At 44.2% G+C, this 20,907-nt stretch overlaps 2 protein-coding genes across 3 annotated transcripts in view; one reads left to right on the forward strand and one right to left on the reverse strand.

The window, feature by feature from the left end:
* LOC117877791 (cathepsin E-like) overlaps nucleotides 1-11,907 on the forward strand; it is a 28,628-nt gene extending 16,721 nt beyond the window's left edge. The window contains exons 6-9 of the mRNA XM_034771284.1: nucleotides 856-978; nucleotides 2,001-2,145; nucleotides 10,986-11,084; nucleotides 11,173-11,907. Of these exons, the coding sequence (XP_034627175.1) occupies nucleotides 856-978; nucleotides 2,001-2,145; nucleotides 10,986-11,084; nucleotides 11,173-11,352 (547 nt within the window). The 3' untranslated portion in view covers nucleotides 11,353-11,907. The remainder of the gene's footprint in view (nucleotides 1-855; nucleotides 979-2,000; nucleotides 2,146-10,985; nucleotides 11,085-11,172) is intronic.
* Nucleotides 11,908-18,651: 6,744 nt separating this feature from the next.
* Nucleotides 18,652-20,907, reverse strand: part of BEST3 (bestrophin 3) — a 33,425-nt gene continuing 31,169 nt past the window's right edge. For both annotated transcript variants that reach the window (XM_034771297.1, XM_034771305.1), the window contains exon 9: nucleotides 18,652-20,853. In XM_034771297.1, coding sequence (XP_034627188.1) covers nucleotides 19,932-20,853 — 922 coding nt within the window. In that variant the 3' untranslated portion in view covers nucleotides 18,652-19,931. The remainder of the gene's footprint in view (nucleotides 20,854-20,907) is intronic.

Here is a 20,907-nt window from a genome sequence, read left to right on the forward strand (position 1 = left end):
CAAAGAAGTCTCTTGATCTATTAATCTGATGAATGGTCTACATTTGACATTTTTTTAAATGAAAAATGGACTTTTTAAAAAAATAAGATGCCAAAGGAAACTTTTCATTGTTTTGAAAATTTCCAATGATTGGATTATTATTTTTTTTAATCCAGTTTTTTGTTTGAAATAGCAACAACAACAAAGTCAGTTTAGTATTTTAGGCTGTTTTTTCATTTTTACACCTCTCCCTTTCCTTTTTTGCATTTTGTCACTGAAAAGGCGTGTGAAAAGAAAAAGGAGGAAAAAGAAAAAAACGAATTTATTTTGTTGAATCAGAAAATTTAGAAAATGTTTACAAAGCATATTTACCAGCTTTTGACCAGTGCTAATAAGAACAGTTACATCTGACTTTCTTACAGTGTCTTGGGCACTCAGAGAGTTGTTTCGTCAGCTAGTAGGAGATGAACAGAACGGTGGTGCTGCAGTCGAGCGACAGTATTTCAGAAGAAAAGGGGCCATGTTCTAATCCCAGTCACACCTAGAGTAACTCTATTTCAATTACTAGATTTACCCTGGATTTATTCTGGGGTAAACGAGACCAGAAACTGGCCTAAGGCACTTGTTTCTAATCTCACTTCTAAACCCTCTACAACCCCTAACGTTTTTAGTAAGGGGTTTAGACTGGAGGCTCTGATTTGGCGCCATCTCTAGGTATAATTATAAAATTAGAAGTTTTGACTTCCATTGCAACATACACATTTGAAAAAGACGTGAAAGGGTTGAAATTGAAAGCTGATTTCTCCCCCCTACTCCCATGTCCCACTTAAATTTTATGTCACCCAGTTTACATATTTATTTGTTTTGCATTTTTAGAGGAGAAGACATTGAAAATGGTGGTGAATTGATACTCGGGGGTATAGACCATTCCCTTTACAAAGGTTCAATTCACTGGGTTCCAGTTACTGAGAAAAGCTACTGGCAAATTCATGTTAACAAGTATGTATGCATGTCTATAAATCTGATGAAACTGTGCCTCTCTGTGTAAGCCCATTAAAATCCCAGGACATCTGTGCTACAGTAGCCACCCTGGATGTACTGCCTCCCAAAAACAGTGCTTCTGGGAAAGATCTGAAGATAATTAGTGTATCCCCTGCTGCAATAATATTTCTGGAAGCACTAACTTTGGTGGCTGGTACTTGGAGGAGTGTCCTTTATTAGCAGGTCACATTAAGGGCCCAGTGGACATCCGTGGGAATTGTGGGAATCCTTGCTGTCCTGGGTAAAGGATATTCACGTGATCTGGAGGCACTGAGTTCAATTCCTGCTTGCCCAGCCTTCCTGTGTGATAGCGGTCTAGTCACTTAGGCCATGTCTACACGAGAGAGTTTACAGTGGCGCAGCTGTACTCTGCACCTCGGCTGCAGTAAGATCTCTTGTGTAGCTGCTCTGTGCCGACGGAATTAGTCCTCCCCCAACGAGCGGGAGAAGCTCTCCCACAAACATAGCGCTTTCCACACCGGCACTTATGTTGGTGTAACTTATGTCGCTCAGTGGGAGGGGATGTTTTTTCACACCCCTGAGCGGCGCAAGTTATACTGATATAAGTGGTAGTGTAGACATGGCCTTAGCCTTGCCATGCCTCAGTTCCTACTATTTAAAATGATTGTAATAATAATAGTGCCCAACCCTGAATACATTCATCGATGTTTGTGAGATGCTCAGAGGATATATTGGTTGGGGTCAGATCAGTGTTAGACCTTAACCTCCTATATGTTCAGAAGAGCAGATGAGACACACACACGAATTATTTCCAAAGCTCTCTTGCCCTAGTTTTCTGTGAACACTATCCTTCTTTTGGAATCAGGACAGCTCTAAAGTCAGTATAAATTTTGAACTAGATGCTTGTATTTTAACTGGCAGCATAGCCTTGCTTAAATTCCCTGCTAACTGTGTCATCACTCTTCATGTATCCGCCCTCTCTGTTTAAAGTGTATGTGTTTTGTTTTTTCCACATGCAGCATAAAAATCCAGGGACGGGTTGCGCTTTGCTTCCATGGTTGTGAAGCCATTGTTGATTCAGGCACTTCTCTTATTACCGGCCCCTCTTTACAAATAAGACAACTACAGGAGCATATCGGGGCCAGTCCAACACAAACTGGAGAGGTAAAAACCATAGAGCGGGACAAAAAATTCAGAGGAAGTGAAGTAATGATTTGATACAAATGCTGATGTGAGGGGGGAAGGGAAAGAGATAAAATGATTAAAATTAGGCACAAAGTAGGGACTAGGAGAAAAGCTTGCTGCCTGCACAGAGCTGAAAGCAGGGGAACATATTAGATTTATATTGTTTTCATCCTTTCCTGCCACCTCTGTTTCCAAGATATCTCTTCCCTCATTAATGACACATGTGCATCTAGTAGAAGCATCTGTTTAAGGAAATGTTCTGTTAAAGTTGCTCCGATGATCATGACATCATATAACAGATCTACTACACCTCTACCCCGATATAACGCGACCAGATATAACACGAATTCGGATATAATGCGGTAAAGCAGTGCTCCGGGGAGGGGCGGGGTTGCGCACTCCGGTGGATCAAAGCAAGTTCAATATAACGCGGTTTCACCTATAACACGGTAAGATTTTTTGGCTCCCGAGGACAGCGTTATATCGGGGTCGAGGCGAACCTTGTAAAACAAGAGAAAATTACCTTTCCTACATCATATGGCGTGACTGTTAACTCCTTAAAGTCCAGAGCAGTTCCAGGCTGACTGTCAGTCAGAATCCGGAAATTAAGATAAAAAGATACCAGAATGACAGATATGTAATAATTCCATCAGAGGCCACGGGTGTGAGCTGAGCTTCTGAGAGCTAACATTCTTGTTACCAGAACCCCTAGAGGGGGACACAGTTCTATCATTCAAAATATTCTGGTTCAGTTGAATGTAACATATAGATCTAAGAGCCAGATCTGTTCCAATCCCTGTCTTCCATCCCCCTGCTCTCCATCTTCTGCACAGTCCCATTCCCTGTTACCTCTCTCATTCCCCCCTCTCTTCCCTGCTCTACCCCTCCTCCCACTTCCTTCTTCCCCTCAATTTTCCCTTTTATCCTCCCTGCTGCTGCATCTTCACCTTCTACAGCATTCTGCTGCCATCTCCTCCATGCTCCGAGTCTCCTTTCCTCTCAATCTCTTTCTACCTGCTCCCTGCCACCCCCAGATTTCCTGTGCTGCTCAGTCTCTCATATCTCCCTGTGTCTGTTCCAGTCCCCACTCTGCCACTCCCTCTCAACTGCTGCCACTCTCATCCTTTGATGCTTTCTAGGGTTGCCAACCTTTCATTTCTGGAAACTGGAAACCCTTGCTCCGCCCCCTCCCCAGAGGCCTGCCCCCTGCTCCACCCTCTCCCCCAACGTCCTGCCCTCTGCTCACTCCTCTCCTCTGCAGCCCTGCGCTCAGCCCAGGGAGCGCCGTACTCTCCCCACCTCACCAGTCACCTGCGGAGGAGGGAAGCTCCCTCCTTCTGCTGCACCTGCCCCCCGGCACATTCGGTCCCTGTCCCCAGTAGCCGGGCCTGGGCAGGGGGTGTCCCGCTGCCTCCCACAGCCAGGCTCTCTCTGAGGCAGCCCAGCTGCCGCGCTGAGTGGCTGGGCTTTCACACCAACCCACAGCAGAACAGCTGGCAGGAGAAGTGGATGGTCCTGCCCCTTCTGCTCCCTGGCACGTTTCCAGCTCACACAGCCTCTGACCCTGGCAGCCAGGTCCAAGCGGGGAATGGAAGGGCCGGAACCACATACTTCTTCCACCGGGCGCTCTGCTATGGGTTGGCGTGAGAGGCCAGCCAGTGTGGTAGCTGTCTGTCAGAGAGAGAGCCTGACTGTGAGAGATGGTGGCGGCGGCAGTGGGTAAAGGACAGAGCCCCTCTCCCCACCCTGGTGGGCCAATTTTTCTTGGGGGGGGGCACTTGCCCGCGAATGTCCCCCCTATGCATTGCCCCTACCCCTGCCCCTGCAGGCAGCAACCAGACTTTTGATGTCCGGTCAGTGTTTCCAACCAGGCACTTTCAGATGGTGTTTTGGACTGGACTTTCCAGTCAAAAACTGGACACCTGGCAACCCTAATGCTTTCCCTCGTATGTTTACTCAGGGAGCAGCTTCACCATCTCCTTCACCTCTCCTTTGATGTCCAAACAGCTTTGCTTCTTCACTTCATGGCTTGCCAGTCTGCCTGCTCGCAACTATATTGATTCCTATATGCATTTAAATGGTAGTCCCACATAGTCTAGGAGCATGTGTAATTTCATGGGCAAATTAATGATAGAAAGGTAAGGGAGATGTCATTTGATTCGTAAAAATCTACAGAATCATAATTTCAGTGGCTTCATCCTCTGCACTGATTAGGGGGACTCGCTGTCCCCCACTCGTACCTCCCCGGTTCACAGCTCCATGTCCTCTAGTTGATGAAGATTTATTATACATGAAGATGGTCCAGTCTTTGCTGCTCTTTATTTGATCTGTTAGAACAGCTAATTGGAATTTGCACCTCACAGCACTGAAAGACTTTGTGAAATACATTTTTGCTTAAGTTTTAACCAACTATTCTTTGATGATTGCCTGGTACCTGAATGAAATAAGAGGTGTAGAAAAGTGACACTAACATATGGGAGGCATTTTGAAAAGGGAATTGGGTTGTTAAAAGATCACCAGTTCCCTTCTGTGGACTTGATTCAGACAAAGCCTTAGAACATGAAAACAGAGCAATGAAAGTCACGGGAGGGATTGCTGGGCATAACACAACATCCAAATGCTCTTTCCCAGTTTTTCCTGACAACCCCAGCACTCCGCTGAATTTTGAATGAAATATTAAGCAAGTAGAAGTAACCAAGTACCATCTGGACTCATTACATGCAGTTAAATGCCAAGAAGGGGCATATGAGGAGAGATTAATAAGACTGGGACTTTTCAGCTTGGAAAAGACACGACTAAAGGGGGATATGATTGAGGTCTATAAAATCATGACTTGTGTGGAGAAAGTAGATAAGGAAGTGTTATTTACTCCTTCCCATAACACATGAACTAGGGGTCACCAAATTAAATTAATAGGCAGCAGATTTAAAACAAACAAAAGGAAGTATTTTTACACACGACGCATAGTCAACCTGTGGAACTCTTTGCCAGAGGATGTTGTGAAGGCCAAGTCTATAACAGGGTTCAAAAAAGAATTAGATAAATTAATGGAGGATAGGTCCATCAATGGCTATTAGCCAGGATGGGCAGGGATGGTGTCCCTAGTCTCTGTTTGTCAGAAGCTGGGAATGAGCGACAGGTCATGGATCACTTGATGATTACCTGTTCATTCCCTCTGGGGCACCTGGCACTGGCCACTGTCAGAGATGGACCTTTCGTCTGACCCAGTATGGCCGTTCTTATGTACAGCCAAATCTTGGCAGGTTTTAACAGTTTCTGATTTGTTGAGAGGTTGTACCTCAGCCATACCATCTGTGATTACTATGCTGAAAAGCATCTTCTGGCATAAGATACTGGTTGTATTGTTAGTAGGTACTGGCTTAGGAAGACCATGCAAGATGTGAATTAGTTTGCTTTTTGCCTGGCACATATGCATTATTCCGTCACATACGAGCATCGATCATGGCCCCATGGAGAACTTGTACTTTCCCAAAGTCTCATGCAGATCAACATCATGCTGAGATCTGGACATGACCAGGAGACAAGCAAGCAATAACCTGTCTGTGGTTAGCTCTGTCATAGTCCCTGCCACCTTCACTCTGACTTTCTTCTTTACATTCAAGCACAGCTTTAGTCTGTTCTTCTTGATTGTAGCCCATAGATTGATGGAGCCTTGAATAATTCTTTGGGTTTTGAAGGCTTCATACAAGTTATGACCCAAAGTATCCATTCAACTGACATTGTTAGCTATCTCATCACTGAAGACTGCTTTCATCATGATATTAATGAGCTCCAGTCCATCATACATGAATGGGTTTGCTTGTGCAAGTAAGCTCACCCTGAAGCCATTCCATACGCCTAATCATTTTTGTTGCCCCTTTCTGAACCTTTTCCAAGTCCAATAGTATTCAAGATATGGGCATACCATGGATTTATATAGAGGCAATATGATATTTTCTGTCTTATTATCTATCCCTTTCCTAATGATTCCCAACATTGTTAGCTTTTTAGACTGCCGCTTCACATTGAGGGGATGTTTTCAGAGAACTATCCACAATGACTCCAAGATCTCTTTCTTGAGTGGTAACCACTAATTTAGACCCCATTATTTTATATGTATAGTTGGGATTATGTTTTCCAATGTGCAATTACTTTGCATTTATCATCATTGAATTTCATCTGCCATTTTGTTGCCCACTCACCCAGTTTTGAGAGATCCTTTTGTAGCTCCTTGCAGTCTGCCTGGGACTTGACTATCTTGAGTAGTTTTGTATGATCTGCAAATTTTTCCACCTCACTGTTTACCCCCTTTTCCAGATCATTTATGAATATGTTGAATAGGACTGGGCCCAGTACAGACCTCTGGGGGGACACCACTATTTAACTCTCTCCATTCTGAAAACTGTACACTTCATTATGAGGCTACAGGAAAAATACTGGCTCTATGACAAAGTCCATCTCATGTTTGACACGTATGCAGAGGAGTCAATTAAAAGGATTACCAAAAATACCTGGTATTGCCCCTGTCCAATACAAAGTCACTGATCCATGAACATCTCCAATGTCATAATGAAGCAGCTACTGTCTCGTATCTTATGAAGGATGAGATAACCTCATACCTAGCAGGAAAAATACTCCAGCGTGCAAAGAATTGTTCAAAGAATTTCACAGTCACATGGCATAATGAAGCAGCTGCCTCACACTGTTCAGTGGAGTTTCTTCATAGTGCCCATGAGGAGTCGGACACTAAAATTACCTTGCATGCCATCAGTGCCCCAGAGAGAGGTGCTATTAAACAATAGGTTTTTGCACAAGACACAGATGTTCTAGTGCTCTCCATGAGATGCTACCCAAGGCTTCCACAAGATCCTGATTTTGCACCTGCTGCTAGGAAGCAGAATTGTGGTATTTCCTCAGAGCTGTGTTCTTATCATGCAGAGCATTAAAAGCTGCAGTACTGCTAGGTTTCCATGCCCTTTCAGGATATGACACTACTGGAAGATGGGCTGGAAAGACCAAATTATCGTACTGGAAGGCATTTGATTCAGCCTCCGAAGACTTTCTCCTCACTCTGAAGGTGTTCGGAATGACTGATGCAGTCAACTAGGGTGACCAATGTCCCGATTTTATAGGGACAGTCTGGATTTTTGGGTCTTTTTCTTATATAGGTTCCTATTACCCCCCACCCCCGTCCCGATTTTTCACACTTGCTGTCTGGTCACCCTAGCAGTCACTGATGAGGTCATAAATGCGCTGGAGCCATTCATATGCCAAGTTTATCATTTGAAGACCAACATTATGACACTTGCAGAGCTACGTAGATGGATGTTTTCCAAGAAGCAAATGAAGAAAAATTGCTACTGACAAGGGGTGCATTTATATCTGCTATCAAGAGGGTGAATTATCAAGTAATGGAATGGCTTTACAATGATTGAGCATGTCCAAAACTACCTTCCCTTATAGGGCATGGATGGGTCTTGGAGGAGGGACTGATCACACCAATTGTGTGTAAAATACCATGTGCTCCCAAATCAGTCCTTCAGCTAATCAAATACTTGTGTGCAAAGAACAGATGCTCATTATCCTGCAAATGTTTGGCCAGCAACCTGCCTTTCACAGAGAGGTGCATGTGTGGCACGGATGAGGATCAGTGTGACAATGTATCTAGCAGTGGAGTAGATGGAGATGATACTGATGATGACTTTGATGAATAAATGTTTTCAGTCCTACTTGTCAAGGCAACTTCCCTAGGAAGGATTACCAAAGGTCAATTTATGTTAAAGTATAATTTAAAAAACTTTGATTTTTAAACACACACACACACACACACACACACACACACACACACACACACTTGTTCTAGGTTTGTCATGTTTGGTACCATTATGTTTGTGGAGGGAAAGGGCTTTCGAAATATACCCAACTCGAACCTTTTCCAATGATCTTGTATTATCAAAATTTCCACCAACTGGAGGACCTGGGGCTGGGATGCAGGGAGTCCTCTCTACCCCGGTGCAGAAGGTGACATCATTGAAATTATGATGCTGTAGATTTTATGAATCAAATAACTTTCCTTTATCTTTTAATCACTAACTTGCCCACAGAATGAGATTTTACTACATTGTGTTCCGAAACTAATATTGCTGAGCTGTCATGCACGGACTGGTGTATGAAAACACTGCCACCTTGAGGTGTATCATAAATAGAATACAATGCCAACAAATTGATTATAACACATTACAAAAGTGCTATGAAGTCCAGTCCATTTCAGTGCTTCAACTTCTCTTTCTACTGTGTTCACATTTCCCATGTACTTCATGGGTAAAACAAAATTATGAGCTCACATGGCCTGAAATTGTTCTAGACACATTTGTGGTGTAAATGGAGCTACACTATGGCTTGAGCTGGGAGAAAATTTTTCAGCTAACATTTTTTTCTGAAAAAAAAAAAAAAAAAAAAAAAAAAAAAAAATTGAGATTCAGCCACATCAAAAAGTTTTGCAAATTTGTGTTGCTTTTGCTGAATTGTTCATGTTGCAGGGAAAAGTTTCCAAAAATGTCAAACTGGAGCATTTTGATTTTTTCAATTGAAAAGACTTTTTTTTAGGAAATTGCCTTCAATTTTTTTTTTTTTTTTTAAATCTAAAACATTAAAAACACTCAAAATTGAAATGAAACATTTTGGTTCAAATGAAATGTTTTGTTCGACCCACAACACTTTTTTTTTAGACTTTTCAATTCACCAAAAATGAAAAAAAAAATGTTTTGCTTTGTTTTGCAATTGGCAGTGAACTGAAAAATCTGTTACTTGCCAAGATCTAATTTATGACCCTCATAGCCCTTTATGCAATATCTTGGCTCTGTTATATTATTTATATTATATATATATGATATATCCCACAATATACTCTGCAGCTCTACTTGGCTCTTGTTTTCCAGAATGTACTCGACAGACATTCAAAATACTTGGGGAATATATTTTCATAAACTAGATTTTTAAACATATTCCTCCTGTTGTAAAACAATAAGCTAAAACACCTACAGCTTACAACAAAGTTCCCAGACGGTATTAGACCATCTTCCAGAATGGTCCAAAGTTCTTTTAATTTTTTTAATGAATGGAGCAACTGGAGAAGCAATAAATAAACAAAATAAAAAAAAAACCAACAAAACCACCACCACCAACAACAACAACAAAACAAACCCCACACAACAAACCCCCCTCTCATATATTCACTATGAATTAGTGTAATATTTACAGCAATGAATGGGCATTCCAGATTGTGATCTATCAGCTGTTTTTCGAATTCCATTTTAGTGTAAAAAGAACAGGAGTACTTGTGGCACCTTAGAGACTAACAAATTTATTAGAGCATAAGCTTTCGTGGACTACAGCCCATTTCTTCGGATGCATAAATAGTGGAATCAATATTGAGGAGATATATATACACACATACAGAGAGCATAAACAGGTGGGAGTTGTCTTACCAACTCTGAGAGGCCAATTAAGTAAGAGAAAAAAAACTTTTGAAGTGATAATCAAGATAGCCCAGTACAGACAGTTTGATAATAGGTGTGAGAGTACTTACAAGGGGAGATAGATTCAATGTTTGTAATGGCTCAGCCATTCCCAGTCCTTATTCAATCCTGAGTTGATTGTGTCTAGTTTGCATATCAATTCCAGCTCAGCAGTCTCTTGTTGGAGTCTGTTTTTGAAGTTTTTCTGTTGTAAGATAGCCACCCGCAGGTCTGACATGGAATGACCAGACAGGTTAAAGTGTTCTCCCACTGGTTTTTGAGTATTATGATTCCTGATGTCAGATTTGTATCCATTAATTCTTTTGCATAGAGACTGTTCGGTTTGGCCAATGTACATGGCAGAGGGGCATTGCTGGCACATGATGGCATATATCACATTGGTAGATGTGCAGGTGAACGAGCCCCTGATGGTATGGCTGATGTGATTAGATCCTATGATGATGTCACTTGAATAGATATGTGGACAGAGTTGGCATCGGGCTTTGTTACAAGGATAGGTTCCTGGGTCAGTGGTTTTGTTCAGTGATGTATGGTTGCTGAGGAGTATTTGCTTTAGGTTGGGGGGTTGTCTGTAAGCGAGGACAGGTCTGTCTCCCAAGATCTGTGAGAGTAAAGGATCATCTTTCAGGATAGTGTAGTATAGTATAGGACACAATATGCCTATAGACCTTCTGGATGGGTTCCCTTCATCTGAAAATATGATGCTCCTGTAGAGTATGGGGAAAGGTTGTGATTGTAAGCCACTCCCTGTGGAGGCTCTGAGGAGAGACGACATACTGGAGGCAGCTCCCAGGACCATGCCTGTGGCAGGCTTCTGGGAGCACTGGAATTGTGCACTTAGCAGTGCCCATTACAAGAGGCAATGAGAATTCATGCTGGAGCCTGGGTTTGCTTGCATATGTGGAGGGAGGAGGAGCCAGGTCCTCAGAGACCCTTCCATTTTGGGCATCACTAGCCTTGTTGTCAGTCCTAGATTCCATTGGTCCTGGGGTGTGGGAGTCTGAGAAGTCTGTGTTCGACCCTGTGTATTAGCTCAAAGAGCAGGAGGCCTCCTTATACGTTCCTACCACTTGCACTCCTGTGCAGGGCCATAATATAATCTTGTATGTTGACTATTAGGTCTGAAAAAAATAAATAATACCAAACCGGACTGCAGAGGTGGATATTCTGGTTGCTAGGTTGATTCATAGGTTGATAGACTGATTATAATTTTGAATAAAAAGGCAATGTAAAAACACCCAAACAAACAAGCCTCAAGTCAACCAATATATTGTGTTATAGTTTGTTGTAGATTGCAGGAGACTGTCAAGCTTGCCACATGTAAGTTTCACTATTGGACACAGAGACTACACGTTAACAGCAAAAGACTATATAATAAAGGTATGTATATACATTCTAAGAAATGGTATCTACCAAATTATAAAATGATAATATGTAATTCTACATAGAAATGTGCTTTTAATTTCAGGAAACCATAGAAGAAAAAACTGTGTGCATCAGTGGCTTTCAGTCTCTGGATATTGCCACTCATTCTGGCCAGCTATGGATTTTAGGAGATGTATTCATGTCAGCGTTTTACTGTATTTTTGACCGTGGAAATGATAGAGTGGGATTTGCAAAAACCTCTCGTAGAAGGGAGCATTCCTGAGGCCCTAATGGCGTCAGTTCTGCCTTAAACACGTTATTACAGGGATATGAGATGAGCCTGAACTAAAACCCTGGATCTGGCGATTGCTCCCAAAAAAATTCACGTAGGTTTAGGGTGGGTTTGAAATTGAATTCTGAATGCTAAGTTTGTAGCTAGGTTCCATTTCTATACATTTGCAACAGACACATTTATTTCTAAATCAGTGATTGAGAGACCAAAAGCCCTAGGAAGGACTGTGTCAAAAAACCTTAAATGCCTGTACAACAACTTGCCTGTAGGACTTGCATTGGGGTGGGAGGGAGTGTGTGCTTGGGAGAAGTCTGCTAAATAATGCAAAGATGATTGTGTATCAGTTGCAGTTATGGGAATCTAATCTGGCTAGTGTTGGATATTTCTCTTCCCTTGCTTGTCAGTTTCAGCCTTCTATTTCCTGACTAAATATTTTCTTTTTATCATTTTAATTGTTGCTTTTATTTTTCTCATTATTTGCTGGGGTTTGTTCCACCCTTGCTCCCTCTGTTACTTGTGGCACCTTAGAGACTAACAAATTTATTTGAGCATAAGCTTTCGTGCGCTACAGCCCACTTCTTCGGATGCATAGAATGGAACATATATTGAGGAGATATATATACACATACAGAGAGCATGAAAAGGTGGGAGTTATCTTACCAACTCTGAGAGGCCAATTTTTTTTCTCTTACTTAATTGGCCTCTCAGAGTTGGTAAGACAACTCCCACCTTTTCATGCTCTCTGTATGTGTATATATATCTCCTCAATATATGTTCCATTCTATGCATCCGAAGAAGTGGGCTGTAGTCCACAAAAGCTTATGCTCTAATAAATTTGTTAGTCTCTAAGGTGCCACAAGTACTCCTGTTCTTTTTGCGGATACAGACTAACACGGCTGCTACTCTGAAATCTGTCCTTTATAGATGCTCTTTACGTGCAGCAAGCCTCAATCCTGACTCTTTTTACTACCATCACTTAAATGTGATTTCCAGCTACTTACTTATTCTCTATGACTTGTCTTTTTCCTCAGGCACATGCTCTTTTTCTACACTTTCTTGCTGGAACTAGGGGTGCAGCACCCCCGTCTTGAAGTAGTTTCCATCATATACAGGGTTTATAGTTTGGTTCAATGGCTCTCAGCACCCCCACTATACAAATTGTTCCAGCACCACTGTCAGTCAGATGCTGTCTTTAGTGCCTGACATCTCCACACTTTGATGGATTGAAACAGCTGGGGTTGGCATCCACTTGCGTGGCAAGAAATCAGACAGTGAAGCTTGTATTGCACAATCGCTGCAAAGAGAGAGACTGTTATGTGGGAATGACACCGTAGCATCATCTTGTTCCATTAAAGATACAAAAATAGGACCCCAATGTAGGCCTGTGCTGTTCCTCATTTTGAGACATCATTAGCAGCAGTTTTGACTGAGATGCAAAATAGTTCCGAGCCATGGGGAGCCAAGCTGTCCTCTGTTGTGTAATTGATTGAACAATAATGAATTCATCTGATTTATACCTATTTGACTATTCATCTTGCTTGTTAGATCTGATTCTAGTTATTAACATACAAATGAATAAAATTTGAGCAAGAAAAACTGGTTTGAGTTGGTGCTTTTTTCATTTCATTTTACCTTTTCTTTCAATGGAAAATAAGTTAACTAGGGCCGTGTTCTGCCCAGGGTTATGCAGAACATGTTACTGTTTGTGATGTAGACGGAACTCCCCCCGGCTGTGAGGCATGGCGGAGGGGAAATCAATGAAAAAAAGGAAGGGAAAATCCCAAAGACACCAAAAGGGAGGGGAGGGAAGCGCATAGCCCAAGCAACATGCTCCAAATGGCTCTTCCTCTCCCCCAAGAGCCATTGAATGTCCATTTGTGGCAATGCCACATGCTCAGAGTCTGCTGGGGATGATCAGGACTCTGTGGGGACAGGCTGTAGGGCAGGACAGCTGTTGTAGGTAGCATATTGCTCATGCAAACAGAAGGATACCCGGCCCCAAGTTGATTTTCAAGGATTACATAAATCCTTCAGTCTTTTTCTGCCTGCAGCGTATGCCCAGCGTAAGTAAAGCTTTGTTACTGTAGTTTCCTGATATGCAGCCTAACTATTGGTCTAGAAGAGTAAGTATTGTGAAGGGCTGGTTTATGTGGGTTCTAAATGTGCTATGGCTCCCACTTGAACAGGAAGCATGGAGTAGTCTCATACATTGACTTCTCTTTCTTGGTTGCCACCTGACACGGTCAGGGCAGCTTCTCTATGGTTGCTGCACCCACTAGTATCACACCCTATGTGGGAAGCATTCCGCAGAGAGGTGGCCCAGCAGCTGCAGGCAGAGGCAGATTAAGATTTATTGGATCCGTGGTCACAAAGAACAATTTGGACTCCCAGATCCCAGAGGGAAGCAGAACTGGGGGGGGGAGTGGGACATGGCCCCCCATTTTTTAACATGGGCATAGTAGCCTTGGGCAGGCACAGAGTGGCAGTGGCAGGGGCTGCACTTTGCAGTGTGGGAGCTGATAAGGTGATTAGCTCCCCTGTTATGAAGCACAGCCCCTGCTAGTTCTTCCTGATGGGGGGTTGATGTGGGCCTTAGCCCCCCCCCATGGGACCCCGCCCCCTGCCCCTCCTCTTCCCCCCAGCCCCGACCCCCTGGCCAGTGCGGAAGCTGGAGTCAGGCAGTAGTAAGAGCTGCTCAGGGAGCCCTGGACCCTCCACCTGCCATGGGCTGCAGTCCCCGGGGGGTGGGGACATGGATCGGGGGCTGCTCTTAGGCACCCCTGCCCAGGGCAGGTGGAGGGTCTGGGCTCCCTAGGCAGCTCTTGCCATGGTGTGGCTCCAGCTTCTGTCCTGGGGCAGAGGAGGAACAGGGGCCAGGGCTACAGTTCCAGTACAGGTGGCCCCTCCACTTCCACACACATTCTGGTGCTCCTATGGGGGCCCCCCAAATTGGCCAGGGCCCCTAGGCACAGACCCTGTGGGCTTGTGCATTAATCCACCACCGGCTGCCGGCAGTTTAAGCAGGTACTGTTCCTCTGGGCATGCAGGGGGTAAAATGGGTCCCAGCTGGAGCCATCTTTTCCACCCCTAGAGCCTCCTGGCCTCAGAACTATATTGACCTCTTGTTCTGGGGGACTAGGACCATGTGGTGTCCCTCTCCCCACGGACATATGGCAAGGAGGAGCCAGCCAGAGACTTGAAGGCAGCAGAGCAGTGGCTGTATGTGTTTGTGCAGGGAATGACAGAAACTGATGATGTCCCCAGACTGCCTTCTGCAGTTCTCATTCTGATCATGCTGTGCCTTGTGCTGATTGGCTGTTTGTACCAACTCTCTCCCTTCATTTGTCTTTCCAGAAAGCTGCGCCCCGCGTAACAGCACGCCACTGAGAAGATTTAAATACACAAATAAATAAATGAACAAAATTTGTGGAAGTAACATGACATTTGCCATTGTCACGTTGCTCACTCAGCTTGTGTGTTCTACCCTTTCCCCTGCCCGGTCTGTCTTGTTTATTTAGACTGGAGGCTTTTCAGTGCAGGGTCTGTCTCAGAGTGTGTCTACACTGCAATGGAAGGTGTGATTGCAGCTCGGCTCGGAATACCCACACTATAGCTTTAATCTACCTAGCACAGGGGTGGGCAAACTTTTTGGCCTGAGGGCCACATCGGCGTTCCGAAACTGTATGGAGGGCTGGGTAGGGAAGGCTGTGCCTCCCCAAACAGCTTGGCCCCCGCCTCCTGACTGCCCCCCTCAGAACTCTCCCACCCATCCAACCCCCCCGCTACTTGTCCCCTGACTGCCCCCTACCGGGAACCCCCAACCCTGACCACCCCCTCCCAGGACACCACCCCCTATCCAACCCCCCTGTCCCCTGAATGTCCCAACCCCTATCCACACCCCCGCCCCCTGACAGGCCCCCTGGGACTCCCATGCCTATCCGACCCCCACCCCGTGCCTCATCCCCGACCGCTTCCCCCTCACAACCTCTGCCCCATCCAACCGCCCCCTGTTCCCCATCCCCTTACTGCCCCCAGGACTCCCTGCCCCTTAGCCAACGCCCCCCCACACTCCTCGCCCCCGTACCATGCCGCTCAAAGCAGTAGGATTGGCAGCTGTGCCCAGAGCCAGCCACACCACCCAGAGCGCTGGCGGCACGGTGAGCTGAGGCTGCAGGGGAGGGGGGACAGCAGGAGAGGGCTAGCCTACCCAGCCGGGAGCTCAAGGGCCTGCCGGGAAGGACAGTTCAGCAGGCCAGATGTGGCCCGTGGGCCATAGTTTGCCCACCTCTGACCTAGCACATCATGGGCTCTACAAGCCTGCCTGGTCCCTCTGGCTCCATATTCGGCTTGCTAGCCCAAACTGAAGCCCATGCCACTGCGTCTGCTGCTGGTTTTAACTCCAAGGCTATGCCGACCTGAGCTGCAATCACATTTGCCATAGCAGTGTGGACATACCCTTATTCTGTGTTTGTACAGCACTTGGTCCCCTGGGCACTTCCATGATAAATATGTGTTTGAAATGACGGACACAGTCATTTACAAATGAGACTTTATGCCGTCACTTCTGACACTCACTTTAAACTCTGGAATGCAAAAGCGATCAGCTGTATTCAAAAGAGACTTCTGGGGCTATGGAAATGTACAGGTATTACAGCAAGCTTCCTTAAGTTTCCTTCCCTCACTCTCTCGAATGACAGGATTATGCGTTCAGTGTGTTCCCTCTGATAACTATGTTCTGATTAGTCAGAACTGAATTATCTGGGCTAATGTTTGGAAGATTCTGCCAGATGAAACCTACTATGCAGGCTAGTGCATAGGATGCCCAGATACCCAATCCTATAGAATAGCAATTCTGAGGTTGTAGGGGTTGACATGTGGGGCACCTAGCCCACATCAAAGTGAGCAGGTCCCATTGTTAACAATATACTTTAAAATAATCTCCATGTTTAAGGACATATTCTTGGGGATGCCATATTCCTACTCAAGCCTTGGGCTCAATAAACTGATGGTCTTTAGATGCAATACTCCAGACCAGTTACCAGATATGGGAGCACAGCATGTAGTCTCCCTTTTATGGAAACCAATCCTTTAAGAAGAGCACTGGACCCAACAAATATGGAGCAGTATCAATTGAGAAACTTGCTAATGCTGTACTTCAGGACAAGCTTAATGGTTCTGAACAAATATAAGACCCATTTCTGGCACTGACAAAGTTTGACACATGGACTTTTAGACTTGAAGCTTTTGTTGTTATAGACCTAGAAAGTCTATGCACAGGTATCTCTGGAATATTGGTCTTGGTTTCTAATGTGTACTATAGTAGGTATTTATAGTTCCCAGTATTATAATGTCATGGCTCTGTACTCATCAGTAAAGGACTATACCTCATATATTTGATCTGACAGGCTATGGCCCAGACCACAAGATTCAGTTGCCATTGAGCAGTTTTTGCAGAATAGGGTAAGCTATACAAATATGATTTACTCCACGTCTATTTTGTGTATATGCTTTTTTCTCAATTTTATTTTTAAAATGTGAAGTGCTCATAAGCAAACTTCTGTTTAGATAAACTTCATTTATTTGGTCCTAAAATAAGACATTATAAAGCTGTATCATTTATTTAGCAGCAGCCTGGATATTTTTGCTTCCTTAGACAAGTAGTTGAATTACATTTTGTACATTTCCTTTATATAGATATACATAAATTATTATTCGAACAGAAAATTACAGTCAACTCACATTTCTGTCATATATGAATGAGGGTTGCCAGAAAGTTCCATAAAATGTGAACATTCTGGGTTCTTGAATTCTGACGTAGAATGCGAAAACCTAGAAAGTTGCAGTATTGGTCGGCTCATCATACCACAGACATTATGGTCAATATATCCCACCTTCTCCAAGATCAACCCCAGGAGATGGTAACAAACTGTTGCTTTGACATATGCTTCTGTTCTACCCTTGTTTTCTCCCCAGTCTTTTCCAGCTTCACAAACATCTGTAGCTCCTGCCCTCTGATGCTCTTGTTTTCCAAAGTGGCCTACACTATTGTAGGTCCTTGTTGGGACATATCTTGACATAGTTTAATACAGCCAAAGCAACCTCATTTTTTAAAAAAAGCTTTTTTTATGTAATAAATTGCTTACATTGTTTATACTGGTAAATGTGAACCATAAACTGTTGGGGCTGTTAGTGTTATAATTAGTCAATTGACTAAACTAATGTTAAAAAAATTGTAGCAAGAGGCACTTAGGTGACCAACTTGGTCCAAAAGATAATTCAGCACCCAGATGAATGCAATAGTGGGCTCACAGACAAACTAACTAACAAGAGGAAATTTTGAAAATGGCCATAACTAAGTCCCGTTCTGTACAAGTAATGGACAGCATATTTATATTTATTCCTGTAATTAGTTGCTATTTGTGAAACACCTATAAGCATTTTCCCACTGGACTGTATCCTTTTCTAGTGTTATGAGGCCCTGTGAGAGGACGCTAAGCTCTTACACTGCTGGTCCAGGTTTGCTACATATAATGGAAGCATGAATGAAATATTAACAGAACCAGGCCTACTACACGGCTATGGCCTACTATGTGGCTATAAAGCAGGCCTACTACATGGCTATAAAGCAAGCCTTCTACTCAGCTACGAATGAGAGGGGAGAGAATTTGAATGACAACTCTGTCCAGCCAACCAGCTGGATGCAGTAGCTGGTCTTGAGGTTAGTGGAACAGGTGTGAAAGAAAGAAAGAGGAGGCCAAGCATCTAAATCATTGGTCAGTAGTTGTGTGATCAAGCACTGATGTAAAAGATGTGGTGTGGAGCCTACTAGAGAGGTAGGCAATGAAAGATAAACACAATTAAAGAGTGGGGAAAATATGCTCTGTTTTGTTTCAGTTGAGTACTGTGGGAGAGTGAGGGCCAACTGAAGTCTGGGATGGAGCAGATGATTATTCTGTTCCAATACAACTACGAGCCTGTTGGAAGCAGAGAGAAAGGAGGTTGAATCATAGAATATCAGGGTTGGAAGGGACCTCAGGAGGTCATCTAGTCCAACCCCCTGCTCAAAGCAGGACCAATCCCCAACTAAATCATCCCAGCCAGGGCCTTGTCAAGCCTGACCTTAAAAACCTCTAAGGAAGGAGATTCCACCACCTCCCTAGGTAACCCATTCCAGTGCTTCAGCACCCTCCTAGTGAAAAAGTTTTTCCTAATATTCAACCTAAATCTCCCCCACTGCAACTTGAGACCATTACTCTTTGTTCTGTCATCTAGTACCACTGAGAACAGTCTAGATCCATCCTCTTTGGAACCCCCTTTCAGGTAGTTGAAAGCAGCTATCAAATCCCCCCTCATTCTTCTCTGAGGATGAGGATGGTGGCAAGATGGTGATTGGACCCTGGAGATTAGGCGAGATTTCTGCGATCAGAAAAGACAGAGAGAAAAGAGACAAAAGAAACAATGGCCTGGAATCCCTGACTCAAATCCTCTCCCCTGAGAGACTCCCATTTCCTCAGGCTTGTGTTCTGTTGGCGGCTGGCTATGGAATCCTCCTACCCAAATGGTGGAACTGCTTTGTGGCTGCTGATACACTCCCTCCTGCAGCTACAGCCATCCTTCTCCTCATGCAGGACAGAGGGGAGTTTGGCCAGTGAACCTACAGAGCTGTGGATCCACTGGTCACACCCCACACTTCTTAGGCCTTCCTATGCTACCATAGAGAAAGCCACAGAGCAGTGCTTCAAGCACATGGGAGCTGTGCACTCCCAGGGAGGGTGCTCCGCCTCCTGCCATGAGTAGAGTAACTGCCTTAGTTCCATTGCCTTTGGAGCCATCCACTCTGCTGGATGGTGGAGGAGGGATGTGTTGTTAATGAATTGTACTGGCATGACATCAGTATGATTCCTTAACACTTATCCTTACTATTTCGTGACAGTTGAATAAGACTTGATGAGGAAATAATTACTTGGCTGTGTTATAAAAGCAATTTGATTTGCAAAAGGGTGGATTCCAAGAGAGAAGGGCTGGGCGTGTATGTGCTGGAGAGAAATCTCCTTTCCCACTGCTGAAAGAGAGGGAAAACACCCCTTTCCATCATGGCCATGGACAGCATAAGCTTCCTTTCCCAAGCCATGTTCAAAGGTGGAGTCCGTGCTGAGAGAAAGGCCGAAGAACACTGCCAAAGCTGGGTACCGGCTGGTGAGATCTATCCAGGGACTGAGGCTCCCGGCTGGCTGAGATTTTTGTTTTAATTTAAATTTAATATTGCCCTGCCAGAAGCCTTATTGAGAGAGGAAAGCTTTAACATAGCAATCTGAGTAATTTTCTTTGGAAATAAGATCAGCCGTACGACGTACTGTATGTGTGGTCTGAGCAGTGTGTTTGTATTTCTGTATTTTCAGAAAATCTGAATAAGAACAGGTTTCAAAAGAGACAGAAAGTTCCAATTGTTTTGCAAAATGAAAGTTTTGTGTGTTTGGGGAACCCCGAAATGGCTGCAGGGGCTCTTAAACATTTCCCCCCACTGTAAATAATAGAACAGAATTGGAATCTAGAAGATTCTGACAACCTTGTCAGAGATTTCCTTCATTCTTCTCATTAATGAATTCTAGTATAGCTGTTTCTTTAGCATCCAGATGTTCCAATAAGTGATGCATATCAACTGTATCTCTAGCAGCAGAGGTAGCAGCAATGTTACTTTCACCACTTAAGGTGCTTTGTCCAGAGGGTGTTCCAAAATCCAATAAAAGAGGTGCAGCATCTGTATGCAATGTAATACTGAGCATATGGAAGTCTGGGGAACATCTTTCAGAGCTCCTGTGTTGATCTTTGCTATCACCTGCTGTCATACTTCTGTGTAAATCAGGTTTTGGTTCCTCCATTACAACGGTGGATGATTTTTGCTGCCCAGAATCCGTAAAAGACATAGCCATTTCTGAGTGAGGTCGTGGCGCATCCGCAGGATCAGAATGTGGCTCAGTTGGACTGCCTGGTGGAGCCTGTTCTGTCGACATGTTTGTGGAGGTGTCTGTCTGTAAAGTCTGGCTGTCTGACGCGTTGAGTGTTCTTTCCTCAGTAGTAGCAACAACTTCTTCAGGGACTGGCAAAGATATCTTAGTTGTTGTGTCATTCTCACTAGATTGGTAGCTCTCTAAAATGTTGGTTCTGCTAGTTTCACTAATAGTTGCTAGATCTATGCTAGCATGCAGTCGGGGATTCCTGTCAGCCAGCTCATATTTCTTCTTGGCCTTTGAGGCAAAATGTCTCCCTCTAGAATGCATTTCTTGCAAACTGCTGATGTGACCCTTTTCATGCGCAGGGAAAAACACCGAGTTCTCACTTGTCTGTCTGCTGTAGCGCCTCCTGGTTGGGGAAGGAGAGATTTCATGGACACTCAGAAATCGCTTAACTCTTCTCAGCACTGAGGGCTGTCGCCTGAATTTCTCATCATCCCAGGGCCAGTTTTCCCCACGGAGGAACTCTGTATCAGACAGCCTGTAAGATAAAGCGATGCAGGGTGTGTCACTCTGTATTTCTTTTATTCTAGAG

This window comes from Trachemys scripta, chromosome 1 (assembly GCF_013100865.1).
Source record: "Trachemys scripta elegans isolate TJP31775 chromosome 1, CAS_Tse_1.0, whole genome shotgun sequence".
Classification (NCBI taxonomy): Eukaryota; Metazoa; Chordata; order Testudines; family Emydidae; genus Trachemys; species Trachemys scripta.